This window comes from Pelmatolapia mariae, linkage group LG8 (genome assembly GCF_036321145.2).
Source record: "Pelmatolapia mariae isolate MD_Pm_ZW linkage group LG8, Pm_UMD_F_2, whole genome shotgun sequence".
Classification (NCBI taxonomy): domain Eukaryota; kingdom Metazoa; phylum Chordata; class Actinopteri; order Cichliformes; family Cichlidae; genus Pelmatolapia; species Pelmatolapia mariae.
Genome location: NC_086234.1, coordinates 21,362,396 through 21,387,134, shown reverse-complemented (window position 1 = coordinate 21,387,134; position 24,739 = coordinate 21,362,396). Strand labels below are relative to the sequence as shown.

Here is a 24,739-nt window from a genome sequence, read left to right as displayed (position 1 = left end):
CTGGATAGAAAATGACTGAAACCAAACCAGACACTGCAAGACTTTCAGAGGGGCTGGAGAACAGTTGCTCAAGACTTTCTCAGCTTCAGGAGATTAATACTATAAATTTGCCATTCTGTTGCTGCTTCATGCAACAGTTACAGCCACAGTGTAGGACGGATCGCTGTCGTAGGAACTCGATCTCGACAGCAGTCAGACTGTACAATACCCACACAAGATAAATACTGTTTAATAGCACATGTATATTTTATCACTCCCACTGCACTTTACGTACATTATAAAAAGAAAAATCTTGATGTATTCTGGGTTTTTATGTGTAATATGTTTGTTATTTCTTTTTTTCTATTTTAATTTTTCTAATATAGGTCTAATTCGCCCTTTTTTCCTGTCGCTTGTGCAGCTGTAACAAGTGAATTTCCTCAGTGTAGGATTAAATAAAGTCTATGTTTATGTCAGTTACTTGTCTTGTCTTCTAGGGTAGTCACTGGCAGCACTTTGCTGTTGACTTGTCGGTATTATGAAGTGACAAGCCAGGACATGAATTTAAACCACGGAAGCGTTAATTTTTAACTTAAAGAGTGACTTCACTGAGTACTGTAAAAGCTAGCAAAGAGTTGTCATGACAAGTGCTGGGTGAATAACAGTATATCAGTGCATTCATTTGAGTAGTACTTGTGTAACTCATGTGGCTGTTGCTGGTAGAGGTGGGAGTCACCAGGCACCCCGCGACACAATATTATTGTGATTTTTAACATTTTGAGATATGCTGAGTATTGAATAACATATATTATAACATCTACAGTGCTGAATATTGTAATAACGTATATTGCAATTTATCACCTTTTTTAAAACTGCTTTGTCTATATCTGTTTTAAACGATAAGATACAATCATCTCACTTTGGCTATTTTTTGCTGCAAGATAAGATTGTCAAGCACGCCATCACTGTCCATAAATGTCAGTCAGTCTGCAGTTGAATGTTGCAGTCGAGTTGGCAATTACATTATGTTTCTGATAATATAGCAATTAACTGTGATAAGTCTTGAAAATCACGTATCTGTTGCTGTCTACAGAGACAGAAGTTCACAACACCCTCACATTCCACACAACCATTTAGTCACCACAAGCTGCAGTCGGTCACAGAATATGTAAAAATTCTGTACATCCACTGATTTTTGTAGATGCAAGGAGGTTGCTGTCTTGTGAACAGGTAGGAGACAGCTTTGTTAGGCTAAGTTTGTCCAGTGTTGAATGGTGTTACAATTAAGCTGATTTAATGTTTACTTAACGTTAATGTGAACGTGCTTTAGATGAGCTCTCTTGTTTGTAATATTTAATTTATTTCATTAAAAAAATTCAAATACTACATTGATACAATATCACCATGCTAAATATTGCGATACTATGATCTATCAATTTCTTTCCACCATTCCATTGCTAGCAAAGGGTTGTGAAGCACATGCAAAGTACTTCTGAACTCTGCGTGCAGAGCAGCAGATATATCTTCCCACCAGAATCTGTCTGCTGCCTCTGAGCTGATCTGAGGCAGACAGCAGGTGGGGCGGAATGCTCAGCAAAGACATTCCAGCAGTGAACATGGTCTCTGTTTTAATGGGAGATGAATATAAACGTTCAAGGAAGCTCGGCTGCCTTTGCACTACTTCCTGCAAAGAGATGCAATGTACATCGCCCTTTATTATTTTCATTGGTCTCTGCACTGTCACCTTATATTGCTGATTATCTAAACCAACAGCACTGACAGAACAGTAAATGAGAGATGGTGGACGTGAAAATGAAGTGAGCCTCATATGGACAAAATACATATTTGAGTGACAGCTAGAACATCAGATTCAGAGCCAGCTGGACTTACTATAATTCAAGTGGACAACAGTGGTGACTTTAACCGCTTGGGGTGCTTTTCACTGAAGAAAGGAAGTTGTATTTTTCTGACAATTGACTTTGACCGCTCCTCAAAGACACTGTTGTTCTACTTCTGCCTGGAAATCAGCTGTTGTTTTTCTGGAATCAGTCTCTCAGATCTTTCTGATAAAGAAAAATGGAGTGAGTCACTCAGGGATGGCAATTCAGTTGCCTTTAATTCCTACGAAGGCTGCTTTCACTTCTTGTCTCGAAATACAAATTCTCTGTTTGTTTCTTAGTAAGTTGAAAACCGACAACTTTTGTGTAGTCTTAATGTTTTTGCAGAAGACAGTTTAATTTGTTGTGGTACATCTTCTGTTAATACCCAGTGATAATTTATAATTTCCAAAAATGCTTTTAATCCCACCTACTGTATAGCCACTACAGCAACAAATACTGTGCTTTGGCAGTAGATGTGTTGAGTATTGTTAATGTCTCATTTCTCTCAAGGGCCTTCTGAGCATGACTTAAAACGCTAGTAAGATACATTAGCTAACATAATGATTGTCTATACACTTAATTAATATCCACTGAGGTTCTAATACATACCCTCATAAAAAAAAACAACAACTTTGTTTGGATGTACTGTATAGAGCTAAGTGTGGCCACATCAAAGCAGTAAGAAAATCCTCATTGCATCTTTGTATCCAAGCAGTGAGTCGAAAGAATTCTCATTCATGTTTTTGTTTTTTTATACTGTCATGTTGCACGCCTTGCTGCCCATTTGCAACCACTGTAACTCATTCAAAATCCCACTGGTGGAATATGGATAAACAACAAGTAAAGATAAACCAGTGCTCCAGTTTTTTAGATCCTTAAATAGCTTCCAGTTAAATATCGAGTTTAAGTCTCATTATAGATAGATGTTATAGATGTGTTTGCTTAGTACATCCCCAATAGGAACAAGGACCAGTAATAACAATAATGACCACTGTAAGTACAGGCAAGTATTCTCAGTAGTTTATTTTGCTCCAGTCCACTCATAAAATCCAGTTAAAGCCTGCATGTTGGCATGGTAACCCATTAGTGTTGACTCAAACCTACGTTAGACGAAGGTGGACAGTTTGTTCCTGAGTGTCTGGCTAGAGATAATCGAATTCCCTACGTAATCACTGCTTATTATTAATCTGCTATTGTGCCTATGTTCACGTTTAACTTATTTGTGTCTTTATTAAGTTTGTCTGTAATATATTTGGTTTTAATTAATGGAACTTTGATTAATCTCTTTATGTAATAAGGGATGATGGAAGTACTGTCTGAGAAGCAGCTTAGAATAGAACAAAATAGAATAGAAAAGAATAGCTCTTTATTCGTTATACATGTAGAACAAAATTATGGTTGCTCAACGCCAACTATGCAGGAATAAAATATAAATGATAAGACAGCAGGCAAAAATAACAAACAGGAAATGTATACAATCAAGAAGAATATATGCAAAACAAGATAAAGGCAGACAATGCAGAACAAAGTGCAGTCAGGTTCAAAAAGTATTTGGGCAAAGACAGTCTTTTTTTGCATCTGTACACCACCACAGTGAGTTTGAAATGAAACATGGTGTGATTGAATTGCAGACATTCAGAACCATTTTTACATGTAGTCCCACATTTCAAAGGCTTCAGATGGATAAAATTCCTTTGGAGTCTGTGACTGTCTGAAGTCAAGAGCCCATGGACGTCACTAAAAGCTGCATTTCCTCTCTTGGGATGCTCTGCCAGGTCCTCAGCTGCTGCTTGTTTGTGGGCCTTTCTCCATTCTGTTTTGTATTTAATAACTGGAAAGCATGCACTGTTGGACTGAGATCACATGACTCAGTTGGCTATTGAAAAGAACCCACTTCTTTTCCTTGAGAAACTCTTGCTTTTGCTGTAAGCTTTGGGTCATTACCCATTTGCACTCTGAAGTGTTGTCCAAGCAGTTTTCAAGATTTGGCTAAAGCTGAGCAGAGAGTACAACCCTGTGCACTTCACAATACATCCTGCTACTTCTATCAGCAGTCACATTATCAGTATATCTTAGTGACGTAGTTCCAGTGGCAGCCATACATGCCTCCACTATGTTTGACGGGTGTTGTGCTATGCTTCAGATCATGAGCTGTTTCTCTCCTTTTCCATCTTTTCAGTTGTCAGTCCAGTACTTATGGAAACTAACCAACTCTTTACAGTCAGCTTCTTTCTTAGCTCGATTGCCTCAAAGCGGTCCTCTGCTTGATCCTCCAAGGTGGGAAAGAGTCAGCCAGCATTCCTGTGCCAGCTGCCTGCCCATTTCTTCTTCTCTGTATATAGCATCAGTCCACATGGGTACTGCAGAAGTACTTCAGAAATATCGTGTTGCCAGTGTAATAAGTTTGGAGCCACCTGTTTGAACGCTTCTGTCATTGATCCCTCCTGCAAACAAAGAATATTTTGTTTCCCATCCAAGGCTTACTGAATAATTCCACCCTTAATACGTCATCTCTAGCTATTTTTTGCTCTTTCAGGACATGTTCAGACATGTTAACATCATTTCTCTTAGGAACCAATAAATAAACACATCCACTGTCTGTCTTTTTCCTCCCTGTCTGTCCTACATATTATTGGGATTCCCTTTCCTATGACGCATCATGGGATTGACCAAGTATTGACCTCATCACACGGCAGGAGGGAAAAAAAACACACCCCGCTGCTTTTCAGCTTCTTTTCGGATCTGCCTGAGACGCCTCAGGATAATTTATTCTTTCTCTGGCCCCACTTTCTAACAATGTAAGGAAGAAGGTTCCTGCCATGTAATCCAAACATTTCCCATACACCCACACAGGAATTTAGGCCCTTCTAGAGCATAGGGAGGGGAATCCCCTGAATGGTTTTGTACCAGGCACTCAATGAACTGGGTCTAATCACTGTTCCCAAGCCTATAACGCGTGTATCCTTGTGTTCATGTGTGTGTTTTGGTTAGATTGTATTTAAGCCAGCTGTTTTAGGAATGCCGGGGGCCACCATGGGTCGGTACTGACGTAAGAGCGCGAGGAGAGGGGAGGGGCGGCACACGGAGGCGGATATCTGCTGTGCAGTTCCTGCGTTCCGACTCCATTCTGTTTTTGGAACACAATTGTGCGGTATTTGGTTTATCCTCCTCCTGAATTCGCCTCCCTCCATTTCTGCTCGTGTTACCGTCTAGATCTCACTGTTCCCCTTTATAATTTGAACATCTCGTAAGTGCATGTTTAGCGCTTTGAGACATTTATATAGTTCTGATTTCTCACTTTAGTAGAAACCTGTTCTGTGAAGTTGCTTTCCCATTTTTCACAAGTAAGGCCAACTTTAACCAATTCCTTGCGTTGTCACGCTGTCCTCACCAGACTTCTAAGTACATGTGAACAGTAACTCGCCATCAGCACTTCCATTCAAGGGTTAGCGACAGTCGGCCTAATGTTGACGCTGACCATCGCGGTCAGACACCTGGCACGACAAGCACAGTGAATAGTGACCCTGCGGCGTTTCAGTTGGCCTCTGTCCTTCAGCCTGAATAGCTGTAACTTCAATCAATGACAGTATTATGGTGTCAGGCTAAAGGCACAGAGTGGATCTGTGGAGTCAACCGAGTAAACAGGAGAAAGTCTGTGTAATCAAAAAAGCCTTTTCAAAGCCATGGGTCACATCTCGGTGGGCGCTGCTGTGAAGACATTTCCGATGAGTCACGTGTTTCGAAGATAACATTCCAGCGTTGCTCCGCAGGAGCAGGCCTTATCAGTCACACTTGAACTTTGACCCCTGACCCTGACAAGGCCATCACAAATCATATTTCTGCATGGACCTGGAGCTCATTAGCCCTCAGCTGGGCACTCTGCCATGTTGGGTTTTGATGACAAGTTAGTGGGGTTGATGAGATTAATCTAAAGGTTATTAAAGAGGCTGGTTATACTTTTCCTTTTACAGTGGTTGACACTAGGGTTGTTGATACTACGTTTAGTTTTTGCATAGGCCAGTACAGACAGTAACATCAGTGGCAGCACTATTAAATTGTCTAACACAGTGCTGGACGTACAGTAACATAACTGTAATGTATTTGTGACACATTTCAATGTTCTCTTAGGTAGTGCAGAGACGAGGAAAATAGTTTTGTTGTCTGAGGTCGTACTGTGCTTCTGGTTACTTGGCATCATATTTCCACGCTATCAGAGGTTGGCTCCGACTGTTTGTCTAGCCGCTGATAGACTTCCTCAGCTTCAGTCTGGGATTTTAAGAGAAACACGACACAAATAACTGCTAATCAGTTGAGTTGACAGGTTATGGGCAGGATTCATCACATTTGCTGCCTAACTGCTGCATTATTATTCTATTAGTAGCCACAGCGGCTATCGGGTATAGTGCATGTTTAGCATTTAACATGTGCACTTTCCAGTATTGCTCAGTGTTGTAAACATACGCTGCTTCAGCTGCTAGTGGGGGGCAGAGCTGTGTCAAATTGTGTATCAACTGAATTTTTTCTCTGTCTCTGAACTAAAATCTTCATTGCTGCGTTCCAGTTACCTTGGAAGTTGGGTGTTGGTCACTTCTGAGTTAGTTAGCTTGTGGCTCTATATAATGTCAGTGACAGCTAATATCCCTCTCATTGGTTCTGGCTGTGATCACTGCAGACCCACCCAGCTGCTGTTTAAACCTTCTGTTTGTGATGGGCAGTCAATCAGAAATCAGAAATTAAATGGAGGCAGGTAGAAGATGATGTGGTGGCTCATTAGTCATGTGAAGTACTCTAAAGGAGTCCCTGAGCCTGGTTCTGCTGGATGTTTCTCCTTCCCACCGTCACCAAAGTGCTTGCTCATTGTGTTTTTCTCTGTTGTGTTATTGTAGGGTCTACCTTACAATACAAAGCGCCTTGACACGACTGTTGTTGTGATTTGGTGCTGTATAAATAAAATTGAATGGGATTGAGTCCAAAAATAAAAATATGGTTGTCTCCTTTTCTAATTGTGATAAAGTATAACATTAGTTGGGTGTTTGTGTTCTCAATGTGCTCTTTCTTCCTCAGCAAAAAGCTCTTTATTTGCCTAAGATCTCTTCTTGTATGTCTTGTGCACAGATCGAACGGCGCATGGAGCTGGTACGCGTGGTGTCCCACAACACACACAAAAAGATGGTGTCGTGTCTACAGGGACACATCGGTGCAGAGGCAGAGAAGAGACATGTAAGCCATGAAGTTTGTGGCTATAAAACCTGTTAAAGCAAATCAAGCAGCTGTTCCAGGATTTAGCTGTTCCTCCCACACACGTCGGGTTCTTTTTTATTTATATATATTTTTTTCCTTGAATGTGTCCACAGTAGGAAGCACAATCTATAATTTCTCTTTTGTTTTGTTTTTCTACCCTACACCACCCAAAATATCCACCTCAGTCTGTACCACGCCTCTATACAGGAAATGGTCAGGTAAAAGCACTTACTCCACTTCTCCAATCCTCAGCACCACTTGCTCCATTTCCCATTTCCAGCATCTGTCATCTTCATTCACTATGCATGACACACTCGTCTTTGGGGATTCTCTCGATTAAAAACAGGATGCTTCACACACATCAGTGTTTATTCGCTGATGTAAATCATATAACTGTAAAAATAAGCTGTCATTTAGCAGATGTGTCACTTAGTTTTCATCTTAAATTGTATTCATCGTCTATTTTTTTCCCTCTTCTGCTCAAAAAGCTCGCTTCCTCTTTCTGAATTTACGCTTGATATGTTCAATGGAAAGTCCTAAACCAGTTTTCCATTGGCTTGACCTTGTATGCAGAAGTTCATGTGTTTGTGCACCCGCATCTAATCACTGTTTGCATTTTTTCCTCCACTAAACACACAACAGAAAAAGCTTCCCCTCACGGCACTGTCCCAGGCAATGACTGAAGGTGGAAGCCAGTTGGGAGAAGACTCCTTAATAGGGTGAGTGTGTGATTGATTGACACACCAGAAATCCAATTGCCTTGTCTGGGCAACGGTTGCTGATATAGAGTAGAAGCACCCCAGATAGTGTGAAATGCAAGGTCTCACATTCAGGGTAAGCGGTCTTCCCGGTTCTGTTTGTCTGTCAGGGGCTTTCAGCAGTTCCCTTACAGAAGAATCAGATCAGCTATTCTGGCGCTCATACTCAGAGTAGTTGAGGATCTAGAAAGTAGATGTCTACAAATCTACACTGCTGTGAGTCTGTCTGGAAAGAATAAGGAAGGGGAAGTATGACAGTCTGCTTGCACATGTGATTCAACAGTTTTATTGATATCTGGAACTCGCTGTTTCTCGTGTCAAGTCTTATAGGTTTCATATCTGGGAAAACTGCAGCTCAAAACTGATTCACTCGTAGATGAAGTGTCACTAGGTCACTTTGTGCTCCTGGCTTTGAGCGGCTAGAAATGATGACATCACAGTGACCTGGTTTTGTTCTCAGCTGTTGGCTGTGGACAGATGAAGGCCTGGTTACGCAGACTGTGGTCCTTCTGTGTTGTTATGTAAATTCCATTTTGCAAAGAACACGTGTGATTACACTGGTTACAGAAGACCTAACATCCACATCCGTTAGTGCGGATGTGTTAATGAGGCATATGTGTGACTTTGCTTGATTTTAACAGGCCTGTGTCTCTCTCTTCATTTGCTTGTCAATAGGAAAATGATGGAGGTGTGCGGAGATGCAGAGAATCGCCTGGCATCAGAGCTGATGCAACATGAGCTGCAGATAGAGAAGGACGTTCTGGATCCACTTAGCCAGTTAGCTGAGGTCAGAAAACCTGTGCATTAATATTAACTTAATATAAAGAAACTGCTTTTTGAATGCCTAAAATAGCAGCAGCACCCATTTCTCCACTTTAACTGGTGTCATTTATACTTTATATGATTAATTTTCTCTTGCTTTGTGCTGCCCAACTCCAAATGAACTAAAGCTTTTTAGTAAAAAGCAGCTAGTTGCTAGAGCAGTGACCCATTATGGTGATTGTCCTGTGTTTTTCGAAACATCCCAGTCCTCATAACACTAGCCAAAGTATCCTTGTCCTAGATACTGAACCCCGAGTTGCTCCTGATCCATTCACCGGAGTGTGAATGTTGGATAGTAAGCACTTAGGCATAGAAAGAGTGCTTGTGTGGATGAGTGAATGAGACGTGTTTTTTAAAGCTGTTCTGAGTTCTTAACTAGAGTACAATAGCGCTATATAACTATATAAGAACCAGTCCATTTAACAGTTACCATTTCATACCATCCACCTCTAATAGTCATGCAGGAAAATCAGTGGCAGTGCCTTGCAGGTCTTCTTCATAGGTATATTTTCTTAAGCTTGGTGTGTTTTAACCATTCATGTAGGTGGAAATCCCTAACATCCTGAAGCAGAGGAAACAGCTGGCCAAACTGGTGTTGGACTATGATTCTGCCAGAGCAAGGTGTGTCTACAGCTCAGTGTGTCTGAATGTCTTTCTGCTTGTTAGGCGATGCATTCTAAAATACCTGGAACTGCTAACACAGTAGCATAAATCAAATTTATTCACAGCCATTAACTTTTTTACAGTGCCCACATTTTAGATTGCGGTCTGCATTTCCTGCTTTTTCCTCTTTCCTTTCCGTATTCAGATGGTTGCAGGCAACCAAGTCAATAATCTCAGGAACAAACACTCAAGCACTGACGGCCAAGGCTGACCTACTCAAGGAAGAGGTGGATGAGGCCATGAACAAAGTGGAGCTTTGCAAGGTAATCTTTATGTGCAAACATACTGATTCATTTCTGCAAGTCTATATCAAGGCAAACTACCAGTCATGTCAAATCAGGACCATATCGAAGCAAAGCCACTTGGAATGTCATGACCTGATTGATAATGTAACTCAACTGATGCCATTAAATGTAGACTACTTTATTCATGGCTACTTGTTGTGTTTAATACTATTTAGGCTTAAAAGCAATCAAATAGCAGAGTTAAAGTGATCTTAGTAAAAGAAACTGGAAATAGGCCTGGGAGTAAACTCATTAGAGCAACAACTGGACATTCCAAGACCCTTGGAATGGCCGCTTTGCTGACGCATGCAAACTGACTCTGTCCTGTCAGCTCTCTGTGTGTTTGTGTGCATCTACTGAACTGAGTCACTGGTGACTTTAGTGTCATGGCTCCATGATGTGTTTTTCTGTCCAGGAAGAACTTTCTGTAAAACTTAGGATTTATGAGTCGTGCAAAGCTTAACCGGCCACTGACGCCTGAACTTGTGCCACCTGAAGCACTTTTTCATTCGAGGGATGACACTAGTAGATATGATCCTCTTTAAATAGCCTCACTAATTCCCCTGTTTTCCCTTATAAATGATAACTTAACATCATCTTTATATATCTAACATCATGCCTTTTTGTTTCTTCTACAACAGGATCAGCTTGCTGCCGACATGTACAGTTTTTTCTCAAAAGAAGGCGACTATGCCCACTATTTCGTAACGGTGAGTCCACTGTGTCAACAAGCCAGCGCTGTTGTTGCATGACTTTCCGTGGGAACGTTCACAGCTGCAGAGTAGCTGTGGGGCGGATGCTTGGCAAGCTGTTTGTATTTACTTTGCTGTCATGTACTTTACTGCTCTTATTATTCTGCTTACCCCGGTGTGTGTCCCTCTGTTTCTGTAGCTCTTAGAAGCTCAGGCAGATTACCACAGAAAGTCTCTCACTGTTCTGGAGAGTGTCTTGCCAACCATCCAGGCTCAGCAAGGTATAAGATATGCAAACATGCTTTAAGCACACACACCTGTTTAACACAAAATAGTGCAACGTTGTTATGGGGGGAAAAAAAGGCACTTTCCCATGCATAACATGTGACGTGACCCCTTTGCTTATTTCTTGGAGGAACCTCCTGTACCTCCTTCCCAGCACCAACCTCTGTTTTACTCGTTTTTTTTGGCTCCCCCTCTAAAGATCTACTTTACATGGAAATTCACTCATATGTGTCCTGACTTGCAATGAGGGGAATCAGGTTTTCATTCTCAGCTGACTCAAGAAATCCAAAACCGCTGCTTTCAGTTACATCCCACCAATCTCTTTTTCTTCCCCACTTTTTGTCATTGTTAAATCACTTGACCCTGTTTCTATTACTGTTTATTATAACATAGTTGAATATTGTCAACACTTCGATCAGGAATAAAAGGAAAATGGATATGTGTTAATTAAATATTTTGGAGTATTTTGCATACTAACTCCATGTCTCTAGCTACGGTGGCCGTTTTAGGACAAACAATTCTGGCTGCCATTCATCTGTAGTGTTTAGGCGGTCAGTCCGCTGTTTACCTCAGCTGTTCATCCTCGTCTATTCATGGGGAGAGGAGGAGACTGCAAAACTTTGCAAAAGGTATCCAATGCAGTGTGATGAGTCAGGAATGCTCACTTAGCTGTTGTTGTTGAAGATGGCAGGGCTTCCACCAGTCTGTGCCCGCTCCTTTGTATATTTAATGGGTTAATTCTAAGTTCAGTTTTTTGGAAAATGTAATAAATAATCATATTTATGAGTACGGTATTTTTCTTTTGTATTAAATAAACTCTAAAAATGACTGATTGTACCTTTAAAGGGGTCCTGACATTAAACAACAGTCCTTTACTCTCTGAAAATTTTAGGATTGTGATGTCTCCTCTCAGTTTGTTTACATCTTGCGTGCACTCTTTAGCTGTGACTTGTTCAAGGAGTTTGTTTTTTCTGCATTAAACACATGTGGTCTTACACAGACTAGCCTGGTCTCCCAGCATGTGGCAATGACTCATGAGCTCCACACACACCCACCTGGTTTTGGAGCGCCCCACACCACCCTAAAATTCTTTCCCCAGCCCTCCCTCTTTACTTGCCTTTAAGCTCACGTGCTCACACTCGCTCATAAACACATAAAGATGACTGAACAGTCACTCCTGTTGGCTGAGAGCATGTGGTTATTATTTGGCGACACCCTGTAGGGGGAGTCAAGACGGGGGTTTTTTTTTGGGGGGGGGGGGGGGGGGGGGGGGGGGTTTGGGGTTTTTTTAAACAAAATGGCCCAAGGGGAAGTTTTTGACCCAGATATCTACCATCCAAACCAGTAACAGGCCTTACTCACACTTATATGTATTTTACAATTATAATAATCTGGTCTCTTTTCATGTGTTTCTAATTCCACTCTTTGCTCCTTTCTTCTCCTCTCTATTTATTATTAATTCTCTTTACTTTCAGATTCATGGATGGAAAAGCCTGCGTTTGGCACTGGTTTAGATGAACACCTGAAGAGGAGTGGGAGGGAGATCGCTCTGCCAATAGAGGCTTGTGTCATGATGCTTCTAGAGACGGGCATGAAGGAAGAGGTAAGGAAGTTATAGATTGTGGCAGGGAGTGAGGACGAGGTACAACAGAACAGTGATGGTATTAAGGCACTGATTGAAATTTAAGTGCTTTGGATCATCGAAGTAAGATGTACAGTCACCAGATACTTTCAGTTAAACCTTATTAGTAAGTGGTTGCTTTATGGCAGAGATTCATTAAGGTGCTCGCAACCTTCCTCAAAGATTTTGGTTCATATTGACATGATAGCATCACATAGTTGCTGCAGATTTCTTGGCTGTACATCCATGATATGAATCTCCCATTAAACAACATCCCAAAGGTGCTCCATTAGATTGCGATCTGGTGACTGTGGGGGTTATTTGAGTACAGTGAAGTCATTGTCATATTCAAGAAACCAGTTTGACATGATTTGAACTTTGTGGCATGGTGCATTATCCTGCTGGAAGCAGCTAACAGAAAATGGGTACACCGTGCTCATAAAGGAAGGTCAGCAACAATACTCAAGCCGTGGCATTTAAACAATGTTCAGTTGTACTAAGTGGCCCAAAAATATCCCTCAAACATTACACCACCACCATGAAACAATGTTGTTGACATCCGGTTCACCATCCAAATGTTGCAACAGAAAACAAGGCTCATTGGACCAGGCCATGTTTTTCTCTAATGAAATGTAGCCTCTGTGTCCTGTTCTTAGCTGACAGGGGTGGTACCGAGTGTGGCTTTCTGCAGCTGTAGCTCATCGGGTTCAAGGTTCAGAGATGCTCTTCTGCATGGACTGGTTGTAATGAGTGGTTATTTGAGTTACTGTTGCTTCTCTGTTAGCATGGTGGTGCAATTCGACTTGTGGCACTGTGGTGGAAAATGCCAGCAGATCAGCAGTTTCTGAAATACTCAGACCAGCCCATCTGCCACTTAAACTGCCTTTCGTCCAAATTCTGATGCTTCATTTGACCTTCAGCGGGTCATCTTAATCATGTCTATGCGCCTAAATTAATTGATTTGCTGACTTATGATTAGATATTTGCCTTAAGGGGCAGTTGAACAGTGTATAAGGGAGCAGCCCAAAGCAGCTTTAGAAGAATTTCCATTTTTGTCTTGTTGCTGTTTTGCTTGTTTAAAATGTGCTCGTCCATTTGTTAATATCGGTTGGAAATAGTGCAATAAGGGAGTTGTCATCTAGCATGTAGCATGTATCAGCTGCATAACTACGGTGATTAGTGCTTTGCTGTCTCGTAGGGTTGCCAAGTGGCAGCATGCATAATGAGAACAGTAACTGATCGAGACAACTGCCCCGTGCAGTACCACAGGAAGTGTCATGACTGTTTGACAGCTGATCTCCAAAGGTGCTGATATATGATCTGAACCACTCAAGAACATTATTGGAAAAACATAGACGCACTGCTCCAGAGAGTGAGCGAGGATTTTGGGATCGGTCTTGTCAACAGCTGCACTTAAGCCAAATAAATAAGGACAGCAATCTTATTAGCATCATACCGCAGTGAACACTTACTAAGGTGAGGGCAGTGTCTGTGCTCTTTATCAGACTGGAACCTATCAGGGATGACATATCGCTTTAAGAAAGCACAGACTTCCATGTTGTTCTGTTATTACTCAGTGTGCTCCTGTCAAAGTTTGATTTCTGTAAGAGGTTTTAGTAAAGCCTCTTTTTAATGCTTTTGATAGGTTGTCGATGCTCATTTTAGAAATCCAATTCTTATCTAGTTTGATGAGCTTATTAGCTTTTACTTTATTACTCATTTTAACCAGTGAAGTAAAAGTAATGCTGGCATTTTAATTAGAAGTGACATGGAGCAGTAGCTGGCATAAACGGCTCGACTGGTCATTGAGAAAATTGAAACTAAGCTTTTAATTGTTTGTTTACACGAACATCTAAGGAGATGGGCAAATTGCAAATGATTTTCGGTAATGCTGTTCCAGAGAAATGGTCGCCATGTTATGGTGAACGCGATGATTTATGAAATGTTTACGTCTCCACCCTGATACAAATTTAGAATACAATGTGCTGGGACGTGCTCGTCTCCTGTCCATAAATCAGAAGGTTTTGTTTCCCCCGTGATTGTGTAAAAAGGGAGGGAGGGAAGAGGGCAAGTGTTAACTCCAAAGCACATTATTTGTTTCCTGATTCATTCCCCTGTGAGTCCAGTCTGTGTCATTATGGTGTGAAGACAGCCTTTGTTTATGTGTCAAAGTAAATAGCTCGCTATGCTGTGACTGGTGGGTGTGTTTGTTTGCCTGCTTTAAGGTTTCATTATGTGCAGCTGGCAGAGGGAGTATACGTAGTGGATACAGAGTCCGTCTGTAACTGTGTGTGTGTGTGTGTGTGTCAGGGTCTATTCAGAATTGCAGCAGGGGCATCCAAGTTAAAGAAGCTAAAGGCGGCGCTCGACTGTTCCACTTCACAGCTGGAGGAGTTCTACTCTGACCCCCACGCTGTCGCTGGTACGTTCCAAACCGGCACCGTTCTTCAGCTGTTGTATCTCTTAGTGTAAAATTTGGACCAAAATCTAAAAAGCAAGCAAATATTTGCTGTTTATTATGATTAATGTTTCTTTCAAACTTTGTATTTTCTTCTTCATATTTCAGTGACAAACTCAGGGATAGGTCAATTTCACTCTTCACGATTCTAACTGATAAATGACGTAGCAGATTTTATTTCAGCTACATTTTTGCCTGTAATAGTGTTTTAAAATGAAAATATTGTGCACGTGTGTGGTTACAGGAGCACTAAAGTCCTACCTGAGGGAACTCCCTGAACCTCTAATGACCTTCCAGCTTTATGATGAATGGATCCAGGCATCCAGGCAAGGCTCTAAATAGTCCTGTTGAATCTATCTTTGCACAGCACATTACAGATTCAAGTTTTACTTGCCATCTGTAGATTACACCAGTAATGATAAAGGACGGAAACTTCAAAAGTTGATAAATAAACATGTAATCAAAGGTTTTTAATATGCTTCTGTATCACCTTTTCTTTAAGTTTCCTGTATAATGTGAGAAGGGAGAATGATGACAAAAACTCTCAAATGAATTTGATTAAAATAAAAGCAGGGTAGTTTATATAAACAATTTTAAATTTGCCATGTGAAACCTATAAATAATTTCATTTTAATGCTTTATTTTGGTGGATTTGAAATACATATTTTTATGTATATTTTTGGCTTCTTAGGTCTTCCATAAATAATGAGCTGTGCTGTTATTTATCTACTTTCTTCTATCATTCTAGTGTGTCAGACCCAGACAAACGGCTCCAGGCGCTCTGGGTTGTATGTGATAAACTACCAAAGAACAACAAAAACAACCTGAGGTCAGTCGCTGAAACCTACATGGGGACTGATTTTGCTTCGGTTTCGTCTGTCACGCGAGACTATTCTCACCTCTCTGCCCTGTGTTTTCTTTTAGGTATCTGGTGAAGTTTTTAGCCAAACTGGCTCAGGAGAGCGAGCTGAACAAAATGACTCCTAGCAACATTTCTATTGTCCTGGGACCCAATCTGCTCTGGGCCAAGACTGAAGGGTGAGCGTTTACTTGTCAGTCATGTTTAAAACAAGGGAGATGTAACAGTGTCTGGGAGGTCAGAGCCTAGTCTAGGGTGGTGAAGAAAACATAGAAATGATAGTCTGTTATTTGAGCTTATTTCAGTTTATCCCTCATTATGTCAGAAAGCATCTAATTTTTGCACATCTATGTATGCACACCCAGGAGTCTGGCTGAGATGGCTGCAGCTACCTCTGTGCACGTGGTGGCCATTGTTGAGCCCATTATCCAACATGCTGACTGGTTCTTTCCTGAGGGTAGGTCTTGGGTTTCCTCTATAGCTGCTTATTTTCAGTCTGACCTTATTTACCTTCTTTGTAGCCATTAGTCCTATCAGTATATAAGGCAGTCATGGTGAAGGCAGCTGATATTGATTGCTGCAAGACCGATAATCAGGAGTGAATAGGGACTGAGATAAGATGACCAAGGTCAAACAGTTTTTTGTACTTTAGAGGCTGGCTGGAAGATGTCTTTTATTGAATGTCATGTACATAAAAGTTGCTTTAAACACTCACCAAATCCAGTGAACTGAAGAAATAAATGAAAGTAAAACTCCCTCTTACTGTTAATATGTAACAGAGTCAATAGTTTACATACTGGGTTAAATAAACACACACGCTACCACTAATATTTGGTGTACTCTCCCTTGGAGAGTCACACTTCGACCAGGTGCTTTTGGTGGATTTGAGAAAATCCCAAAGACTTGTGCACCCAATTCTTGTTTTTTAAAGTCATTAAGGATGGATGGTGTGCATTTATTGCACCCTGGAAAAAAACTGTTTAACAAAATCATGAAAACCCAGAAATTACCATGACATCCATACTGATGTCGGATGTATGTAAAGTTCTGAGACAGCTGCATATTTGTCTTGGGTTGCACAGGCAGGTTAGTTAAAGCCTCTCTTTTAGTCTCTGTTGAGGGCCTGTATCTTAGGCAGAGATGATATATTACTAGTGTTGCCATAATTGAGCATCTCTGGTGCACATACAGAGAAGGATGATGAGACAGTGGGAGCTATCACCTCACAATAATAAGGACTTTGGTAAATTGCTGACTCTGTTTGTGGAAACTCCTTTCACGGTCTGTAGACAAACACTTTCAGGCAAATCTTTGATTCTTAATTACGTTCAGTTAAATTTGAATTATGTGTTTTTGAGCAGCTTATGAAGGGTTTTTGGCGCATTCCAGCCTAATGTGAACTGAATAATAGGCTAATGTTTGTGTCAGAATAAACAAAGTAAACATCTGTCATCTGGCAACATCTGCTTCTTCTTACACATTAAAATGAGTGTTTTCGGCTTGTTTTCTGTGTTTCAGTCTCATAAGCTTGGATAACGACCCGAGACCTCCATGGTCTTGTTCAGTTAGGTTCTCCCTCTATCACAGGTCACAAGCTAGCCTAAAGTAAAGAATACAAACGTGGATTGATTGAACATTCTGTGCATTACAGTGAATAACATTAAATATACGTTAAATTGTTCTTTTGCTGTTTATTTAACCAAAAGGGGGCACTGCAACACCCACCTGCACTCTTTCTTTACACAGTTTAACCTGTTTTTCTTAACTGTGTTTTTATAGATGTGGAGTTCAATGTTTCTGGCATGTTTGTGATGCCCACACCTGCATCCAACCACAACAATCACTTAGATTATGACTCTGGCACCATTGAAAGGAAGAGACCTGGCAGCATGGTGGGACCAGAGAACGACACAGGACGCAAAGACAAGTAATCCTTCAGAAGTTGCTTGCTGATCACTCTGATTAATTTGTGCCTTTTAATCCAGCTGCTTTCTTATGCTTCTAGATAATGTTGGTGTAAATAATCCGGTCACTTTTCTCGTTATGCTGTGGTGATTCTGTCCTAATCATGAATCTCTTTTGGTGGTTTTTGTTTCTCTCCTTCACCGTCTCCCTGCTATCCCTGTGTAGTACCACTAACAAGCACTCGGACCACACCCTTCGTAGAGGCAGTAACACCTTAGGTAGAAAGCAGCACACTTCACCTGCTTTCCAGCCTCCTTTACCCCCCGTGGAGGCTCAGGGACAGGGACACGGGGCCGGGCAGGTTCCCCAGGCCTCGGCTGAGCCCCAGTCACAAGCTTCACCTGGGGGTTCAGGGTCTGATCCTTTCCAGCAAAGTTTGGCACAGGGTCTTGCTGCTCTTGCAGCTGCTCAGCAGCTTCTAGCCCAGCACACAGAGGAGCTCAGGTAAGAGGTGTTTCCCTGCATCTCTGCTGCTGGTGGCAAAAACGTAGCATGCCTTACAAGCACACATGCATGCTTTTATGTTTTCAGGGTTCAAACTGCAGGAAGACATTAGTGAATTGTCGGTAAACACACAACGTCAATCTGATTAGTTGCATAAAGTGGAGAGGTTTATTAATGCATGGCTCACTGGCATCTCACAGACACCAGCTCTTCTCTTGGTCACCTTAGTTCAGCTGGTGGTTTTTCTAACAAAACCACAAGTTTTCTTACGCCACCACCAGTTGCAGCTATGCAGACGACTCTGAAGTCAGCCCACTGAAATGGCACAACAATGGCCTCTGTCATTCCACTAACAGTCGCTCTCAGGGCCTCTTGACTTCCCATCCCTCTGCTTTCCTCCCCAAATCACTAGAATCAGCAGGAAACTCGCACTAACTGGCTCAAACTGCTTTGAAAAGCCTGGACATTGGCGCCTGTTATGCAAAGACTGAACGAGTGTCTTTGATTTAGTTGCTGAAAAGACAACATTCATTTTCAGACAGATGACACTATTCAGTTCAGCATTTTTGGCTCTACAGACTCCACTGGGAAAGCAAATTTAGATGAGCCTCCCAGATTATATTTGTGGCACATACTATGCAGCACAGGAGAGGGGTTTGCTACTACTAAAATAAATCTGGAACTACTTTAATAGCTCTTAAAATCATTCAAGGCTGGATGCTGTTTCATATGTGCTACTCAGTTTCAGCCAACTTGATGGTTTAAAGCTTCTTTTTTTTTTTGGTGTATGTGTTCTTTCTCTTAAGCAGCCCAAAGCTACGTGACTCTACATCCACCCCAACCCCTGGGCTCCAGAGGAATGGCTCTGGAGGAGGCAGCCAGGCTGCTGGCCAGCTGGGCACTGGAACCCCTGGGGCTGGATCCATGGGGCCCAGTCCACATATGATGCGCAGAGGTAAGAATCTACACCCTAAAGTGGTGCAATAAGTCAGTCATTCATTGCTTAGAAATACTAATTAAAAAAAATCTAAATATGTTTAGGACATCGGTACAGCTTCTGCATGGGTTAAATTCCCATAATTCCTCCCTCTGAATAGCCAGACCCATGCAAACAGACTTTAGGGTGGAACCATCACTGTTTGCATGGCTCTTGGAGATGGTATTAGATTGGCGGCTAGTGAAAAATTAAGCCAGTACCGAAGTCCCGAAAAATTACAGTTCCTCTAATGGTCACTTCAGGTTCCAGCAGCTACTCACAATCGATCAGGGAATGCACGTCTTTCCCTCGTGACCTGTGGTTGGCAGAAGGTGTCTAGGCCTGTGGGACTGGGGCCTAGATTTTCTTATACAGATGGATATCGTATGTATACTTTTGGACTTTTATTTATGTTTCCCACCAATAATGGCAGTTTACCTTTTGCTTCCAGGTACCAAGAAGCAGGCTCCTGCTCCTCCCAAACCCACAAACCCTCCACCCAGTCAGCCCTGTAATTCTGTAAACCACTCCTCATCCTCTGGCTCCTCCCAGACTTTCAGTTCCACCCCCAGACCCCTGTCTAGCCACTCGTCCACCTCTGTAACCTCCCCCACCTCACATCCAAGTGCCACACATCGGCGCCATTCGAGTAACCAGCCCCCGATCCAGGCGCCGAGCCATCCACCCCCAGAACCTCCGATGCAGGCCAATCCCTCTGTGCTCGGCCAGCCCAGCGGGGACCAGCACAGCGCCGACCCCTCACCCCCAGGAACCCCAACCCCTCCAGACACCCCTCCACCCTGCACTAACAGCCAGGATGCAGTTACCCCTCCATCCCCATCTCCGTCTCCCTACCAGTCGGGGTCGCTTCCCCGGCCGCGGCCTGTCCCCAAACCACGGAACAGACCCAGCATCCCCCCGCCGCCCCAACCCACCACAGTGACCAATGAGACCAACGGGATCTGCACCAAGATGATGGGTGGGTACCGTTTCTTATGTGAAGTGTGTGTAATAGTGTCATTACTAACCTAATACTAATGTACTGTAATTCTAACACTCTTCACTGTAATACCTCTGCAGGTTAAAGACACACTTGTGAGGTTTGTTGATAATTGACACTTGCAGTAGCACTTTTTTTTTCTTTTAAATATATATCATCATCACAGCCTGCCGGCTCTTTTACATCTTGTTTTTAAACCAGCTTTGATGCACGATTGTCCCATAATGTGTGATGGATTTTAGTGAGAAACCCACTTCTGATGTGAAAAGCAGATATTTGATACTTGCTGCTTCCAGTCGAATGATGAGGAAGAAATCAGCAGATAATATTTGTTCCTCTTGAGATCTTTAAAAAAAAAAGAAAATGTTGTGTTTTTAAACACTCAAACTTCAATTCATCAGTTGAGTTGCAAAGTATAGAGGATATATAGCCTCACTGAGCTTTACCTACTTATAGTGAGCCATTCATTTGAGTCATTGAGACACATTTCACCCCACGTTTTCTAAGCACCTCCCACAGGTTGGATTGGATTAATGTCCTCTTCTTCTGTACCATCCAGACTTTGCTAGTTACTCCAATATATAAAGAAATACCTGAAGGTGAAACAGGAATCATTAAAATCTTTCCACCGAATTTTTTGGCTTTTGTTTGTGCATTAACTTTTAAAATGTCGTGTTTTTTCTATTAACATGGAAAGACACCTGACAGCTTCACACTGATGGACTCGATTAAACTGTTCACTTTATCTTCCACTGCTTCTCAAAAACATGTTTCCAGAAGTGGTTGTCTCACTACGGGTAATACGGCAGTCTGGCATCAGAGCTGTCATTGCTCACGAGTCATTTTCATCGGCTGTCATTGTGTAATCACAAACAAAAGGGTTTGAAACTCTGATCAGCTCTTAGCGAGGCTTTCAAACCCTTGACTGTCCGGGAAACTCCGTTCAGATTTTCAGAAATATGAAGTGATCCGTGTTGTGGAGTTTTAAAGCTGGTTCCCCATTTTTTTTAACTCATGTGCACCTCTAACATGCATGTTTGTGTTTCCAGTATTCAGAATCATGCCCACCCCTCCACCCACCCCCAAAACAGTGTAATGCCCTAGTTTTATTAATTGCATTCAAATGCAGATGAGTTTTCCAGCTAAAATGAAACAGAAACATCTTTCCAGACTTTACATTTTCTCTCTGCTTCCACTGCTTTGTTGCACTGCTGCTCGTCAGTCTCTGTTGCACAGCGCCACCTGCTGGCTGGAGAACTCCTCACTTGCCAAACCTCTGCTCCAGTTTAGTTTTAATCTGCGGAAAATATGACACAGTTTGACTGCTCTGCAGCAGCTTTAAGTGTTTTCATACGTCGGGCACGTGTTTGCCATTATGGCTGCTGTTTGTCATGTGGGCATTTATCTTTTTGGAATGTTTATGTAGCGTTTTATATGAATTCCTATGTGCATGGGAAACCCATTTGCAGTCCCTTGCTAACATAAACAGTAAGTGGAGCTATCTGTTTCAGCTGTTACCACACACATCTCCTTTTATCTAAAGATTATTTGCTATTGTGACTAAGCTTACGTGTTTCCTCACCGCAACTAATCTGTCTTCCATGATGTGTCCCGCTTTGTAGATCCGGTGATTCCTTTCAAAGGTTTGAGTCGAGCTTTGGTCCCCGACTTCACGGCAGTAGACCAGCAGCTGCCGACTGCCACCGCCTTCTCCTCCTCCTCCTCGCCGCCTCTTCCTAAAGACTGTGACCTGGAGAGCGAGAGCACTGTCCTATAAGGAGGCGCCTCCTCTCACACCTCCTTTAGTCTCCTCTCCTGCCCATATCTGCAGCCCTCGTATAAAAGATGAACCTCTCCAACTGTGCCTGGTCATGAAGGACAACAAACTAATGGCGGCCATCATGGAGGTCAAACAGCTTCCTGTCAGCAAAATACATAAAACATTTCTCCAGTCACATGATTAATCTTTGACATGCTAGTTTATTATATGCGAGCTCTATTAGTATTTATACCCACTACTACACACACATTTTAACATCACATTATTATAGGGGGTAAGCTAGATGAGTGGCAGTTTGTCTTAGAGTGTTACTACTGGTTGTCTTCACTTTTATAAATGCCATAACTACAGCTTACAGTCAGTATAATTATTGATTATATAACACATCTTTAAGCTAAAAGGGGTAAAACATCACTATAAATTCACAGAACTGAGCTGATCACAGCTCACATCAGCTAAAGGATCTCATCTGCAAGCCGCTTTGCAACCCCCATCTCCTTCGCTTCATTCTGTTTTTAATTTAATTCATACGTGTGGAACAGTGTACTAGGAAATCTAGAAGCAGTGATAGTCATGTAAATGCCAAATTTTTGGTGTATAGTCTGACAACAGACGTAGCGTCCACATGCAGTTGGTGTTTTCCACTGTTTCTACTGTTGTTTAGTGCAGTTCGTGTGTCTCAGCGGCCATCGGCACTCGCTTCCCGACAGTCTTCTCGACCTCCATGATGTTGCCAGATGTGATTTTTGCAGGGAGACTCGTGATACAAAGCCTTCACCCTGCGACATGTACCGGCCCCTCTGTCTTTAAACCGCACTCCCTGCAGATCAAGCTCCAGACAATCGTCAAAGAAGAGCGTAGCAGAAACGAAGGGCAGATGTTGAATCAGCACTGCTGTTAGAGACGGTGTTACAGCAATATAAAAGAGCACGGTGGGGTAATGTGGGGTGGTTGCCAAACTACGGACTGATAGGACTCAGTTGTATTTGGTGTGAGGTGGGGTTTTTGTGTGTGTATTTTTCAGTGTTGAACATGGCCTTAGATCAAGAAATAAATAAGTTGTATTTTTAAAAGGTGGATTGAATAGAAACCAAAACAGTTGAAGTGTAGCTGTGACTGCAGGTTTCCAGTCGTCTCAAACACTTAACTTACCCTTTTCTCCCCCTTTATATGGAAACCCATACTTTTATTTCTTTTTCCTCCTGCCTGTATTTATTTACCAATTTAAAACAAAAATACATTCCCTAGTGGCTTGACATCTTTAATGCAGTCTTTAAATATGCACCATGCCTTATCGGTTCCTCCCAGAACTATGAAATACGCATTTACTGTATGGGGGAGGGGGGGGGGGGGTATTCCCTTCTAGTACTACAGTATTTCTAAGAAGCTGTGTCGGTAGCGGGTATGTTTCAGGCCGTGTCCGATAAGAAACTGTGCGCTTCTGCATTGTTCTGCAGAAGTTGTGTATTTAAATGTTTTTGGGGTTTTCTAAGCAGACGTAGCAGGGGTCGACCTGACCCTCCCAGCCTGAATGCAGTCAGTATTTTTTGCCTTTCTGTTTCTCCAGTCTATCTTAGTGTGCTCTCCGGCGTTCGCCAGGGCATTACACACAGCGGGGCTGAGCGTGAGCGAATGTAGTGAAACATCACCCTGAGCAGAAAGATGCATAAAGAGCTGATTTTGCACTTGAGCGCAGGCCAGACTCATTGAGTGGTTTTCTAGTGAACTCGGTTATAGAGGGCTTGGGGTTTTTTCCCCTCTCTCTCTGTCTTTCCCACTGAGCTGAGTGAACAGGCTGTGATATCTCAGTAGTGATGTGGTGTTAGATTTTTGCCCGGTCTGTTGTTTTTGGATTTTTTTTAAATTTTAAATGGCTTTGTTGTATTTTCTGTGTAAACTTTGCTTTATTGTTATTATTATTTTTTGGCCTCTGATAAATGCAGATTTTGGTTCTTAGAGAGCTGACCCAACATGGTACCAGGTGAGAAGGTCTTGGATGCTGCAGTTGCCCTGAAAAGAAGTTGAATTGTGTTTTTCAGAGACAATCAAAGCATTATGATCCCCTCCCTTCTCTCTCTGTGCGCTCTTGTACCTTGCTGCCTTATCCTTGTGCATTGAGAGAACAAACAAATGCCATTAAAGTAGAAATGATGATAATGATGCTGCATTTTTAAGTTCCATAGTTTTATATGTATGCTGTCTGGTGAGCTTAAATATCGGGAAAAAACATGTAATATGAATGCTTTCCTTTCCAAAGAAAATAAAGTATATGAAGAAACTATTTAAATCTGCTCCAGGTTGATTGTCTTGTGCCTCGACTCTTGTCCTGTAACAGCCTTAAAGAATGAGGGTTAAAATATTCCTGTAATATGATTTTAAAAAAGGGTAACAAATTGCTAATGTCACTGATTAAAAAGCTTTTTTTTTCTTTTTTTTTTTTTAAATTGCATTAACAAAATGTTACCTATAAACATTTTTTCCTGTTGCCACTGAAGGGCTATAAGCAATTATGCTAAAACAATCAGGTTAAACTGAAATAAGATTATTTGGGTCATTAAAATATTTCAGTTGACTGTAGACTGAGCTGTTCACATGACGACCATCCACGCTTTCCACGAGGAGGGTAAGCCACAGAAGCCTGACTCTTCAGAGTGCTGCCACAGAGGATATTAATGGAAAGATGACTGGAAGGGGAAAGGGTGCACAAGCAACAGGGATGACTGCAGCCCTGAGAGGATTGTTGGGAAAAAGTCGATTCAAGAACTTGGGAGACCTTCACGAGGAGTTGATTAAAGCTGGTGTAAGTGCACCAAGAGCCTCCATCACGCTGCTGTCACGTTCCTAATATCAAGCCACCAAAGACGAACCAGATGAAGTGTTTTACGTGGGCTAACACAACTGTCGCTAAGTTGTTCCCTTTTCAGATGAAAGTACATTTTAAATTGACTAAAGTCTGGAGGAAGAGTGGAGAGGGTACTGTTTCCACAGTCACGTCAGGTGCTGCTGCTGCTGGTGCTCTGTGTTTTATCACG

General features: G+C 42.0%; 1 protein-coding gene across 8 annotated transcripts in view; it reads left to right on the top strand.

Moving 5' to 3' along the window:
- Positions 1–23,978, top strand: part of arhgap17a (Rho GTPase activating protein 17a) — a 32,902-nt gene extending 8,924 nt beyond the window's left edge. The window contains exons 3-22 of one of the 8 annotated variants that reach the window (XM_063481522.1): positions 6,975–7,079; positions 7,286–7,318; positions 7,743–7,819; positions 8,534–8,645; positions 9,225–9,301; positions 9,489–9,606; positions 10,269–10,337; positions 10,519–10,600; positions 12,080–12,207; positions 14,536–14,647; positions 14,928–15,009; positions 15,432–15,512; positions 15,608–15,721; positions 15,908–15,999; positions 17,322–17,469; positions 17,673–17,951; positions 18,758–18,906; positions 19,379–19,906; positions 20,008–20,027; positions 21,550–21,658. In XM_063481522.1, the coding sequence (XP_063337592.1) occupies positions 6,975–7,079; positions 7,286–7,318; positions 7,743–7,819; positions 8,534–8,645; positions 9,225–9,301; positions 9,489–9,606; positions 10,269–10,337; positions 10,519–10,600; positions 12,080–12,207; positions 14,536–14,647; positions 14,928–15,009; positions 15,432–15,512; positions 15,608–15,721; positions 15,908–15,999; positions 17,322–17,469; positions 17,673–17,951; positions 18,758–18,906; positions 19,379–19,906; positions 20,008–20,012 (2,391 nt within the window). In that variant the 3' untranslated portion in view covers positions 20,013–20,027; positions 21,550–21,658. Of the gene's footprint in view, positions 1–6,974; positions 7,080–7,285; positions 7,319–7,742; positions 7,820–8,533; positions 8,646–9,224; positions 9,302–9,488; positions 9,607–10,268; positions 10,338–10,518; positions 10,601–12,079; positions 12,208–14,535; positions 14,648–14,927; positions 15,010–15,431; positions 15,513–15,607; positions 15,722–15,907; positions 16,000–17,321; positions 17,470–17,672; positions 17,952–18,757; positions 18,907–19,378; positions 19,907–20,007; positions 20,028–21,549 lie in introns of all 8 variants that reach the window. The other 7 variants (XM_063481518.1, XM_063481519.1, XM_063481521.1 and 4 more) reach the window with 7 other exon arrangements.
- Positions 23,979–24,739: the final 761 nt, after the last annotated feature.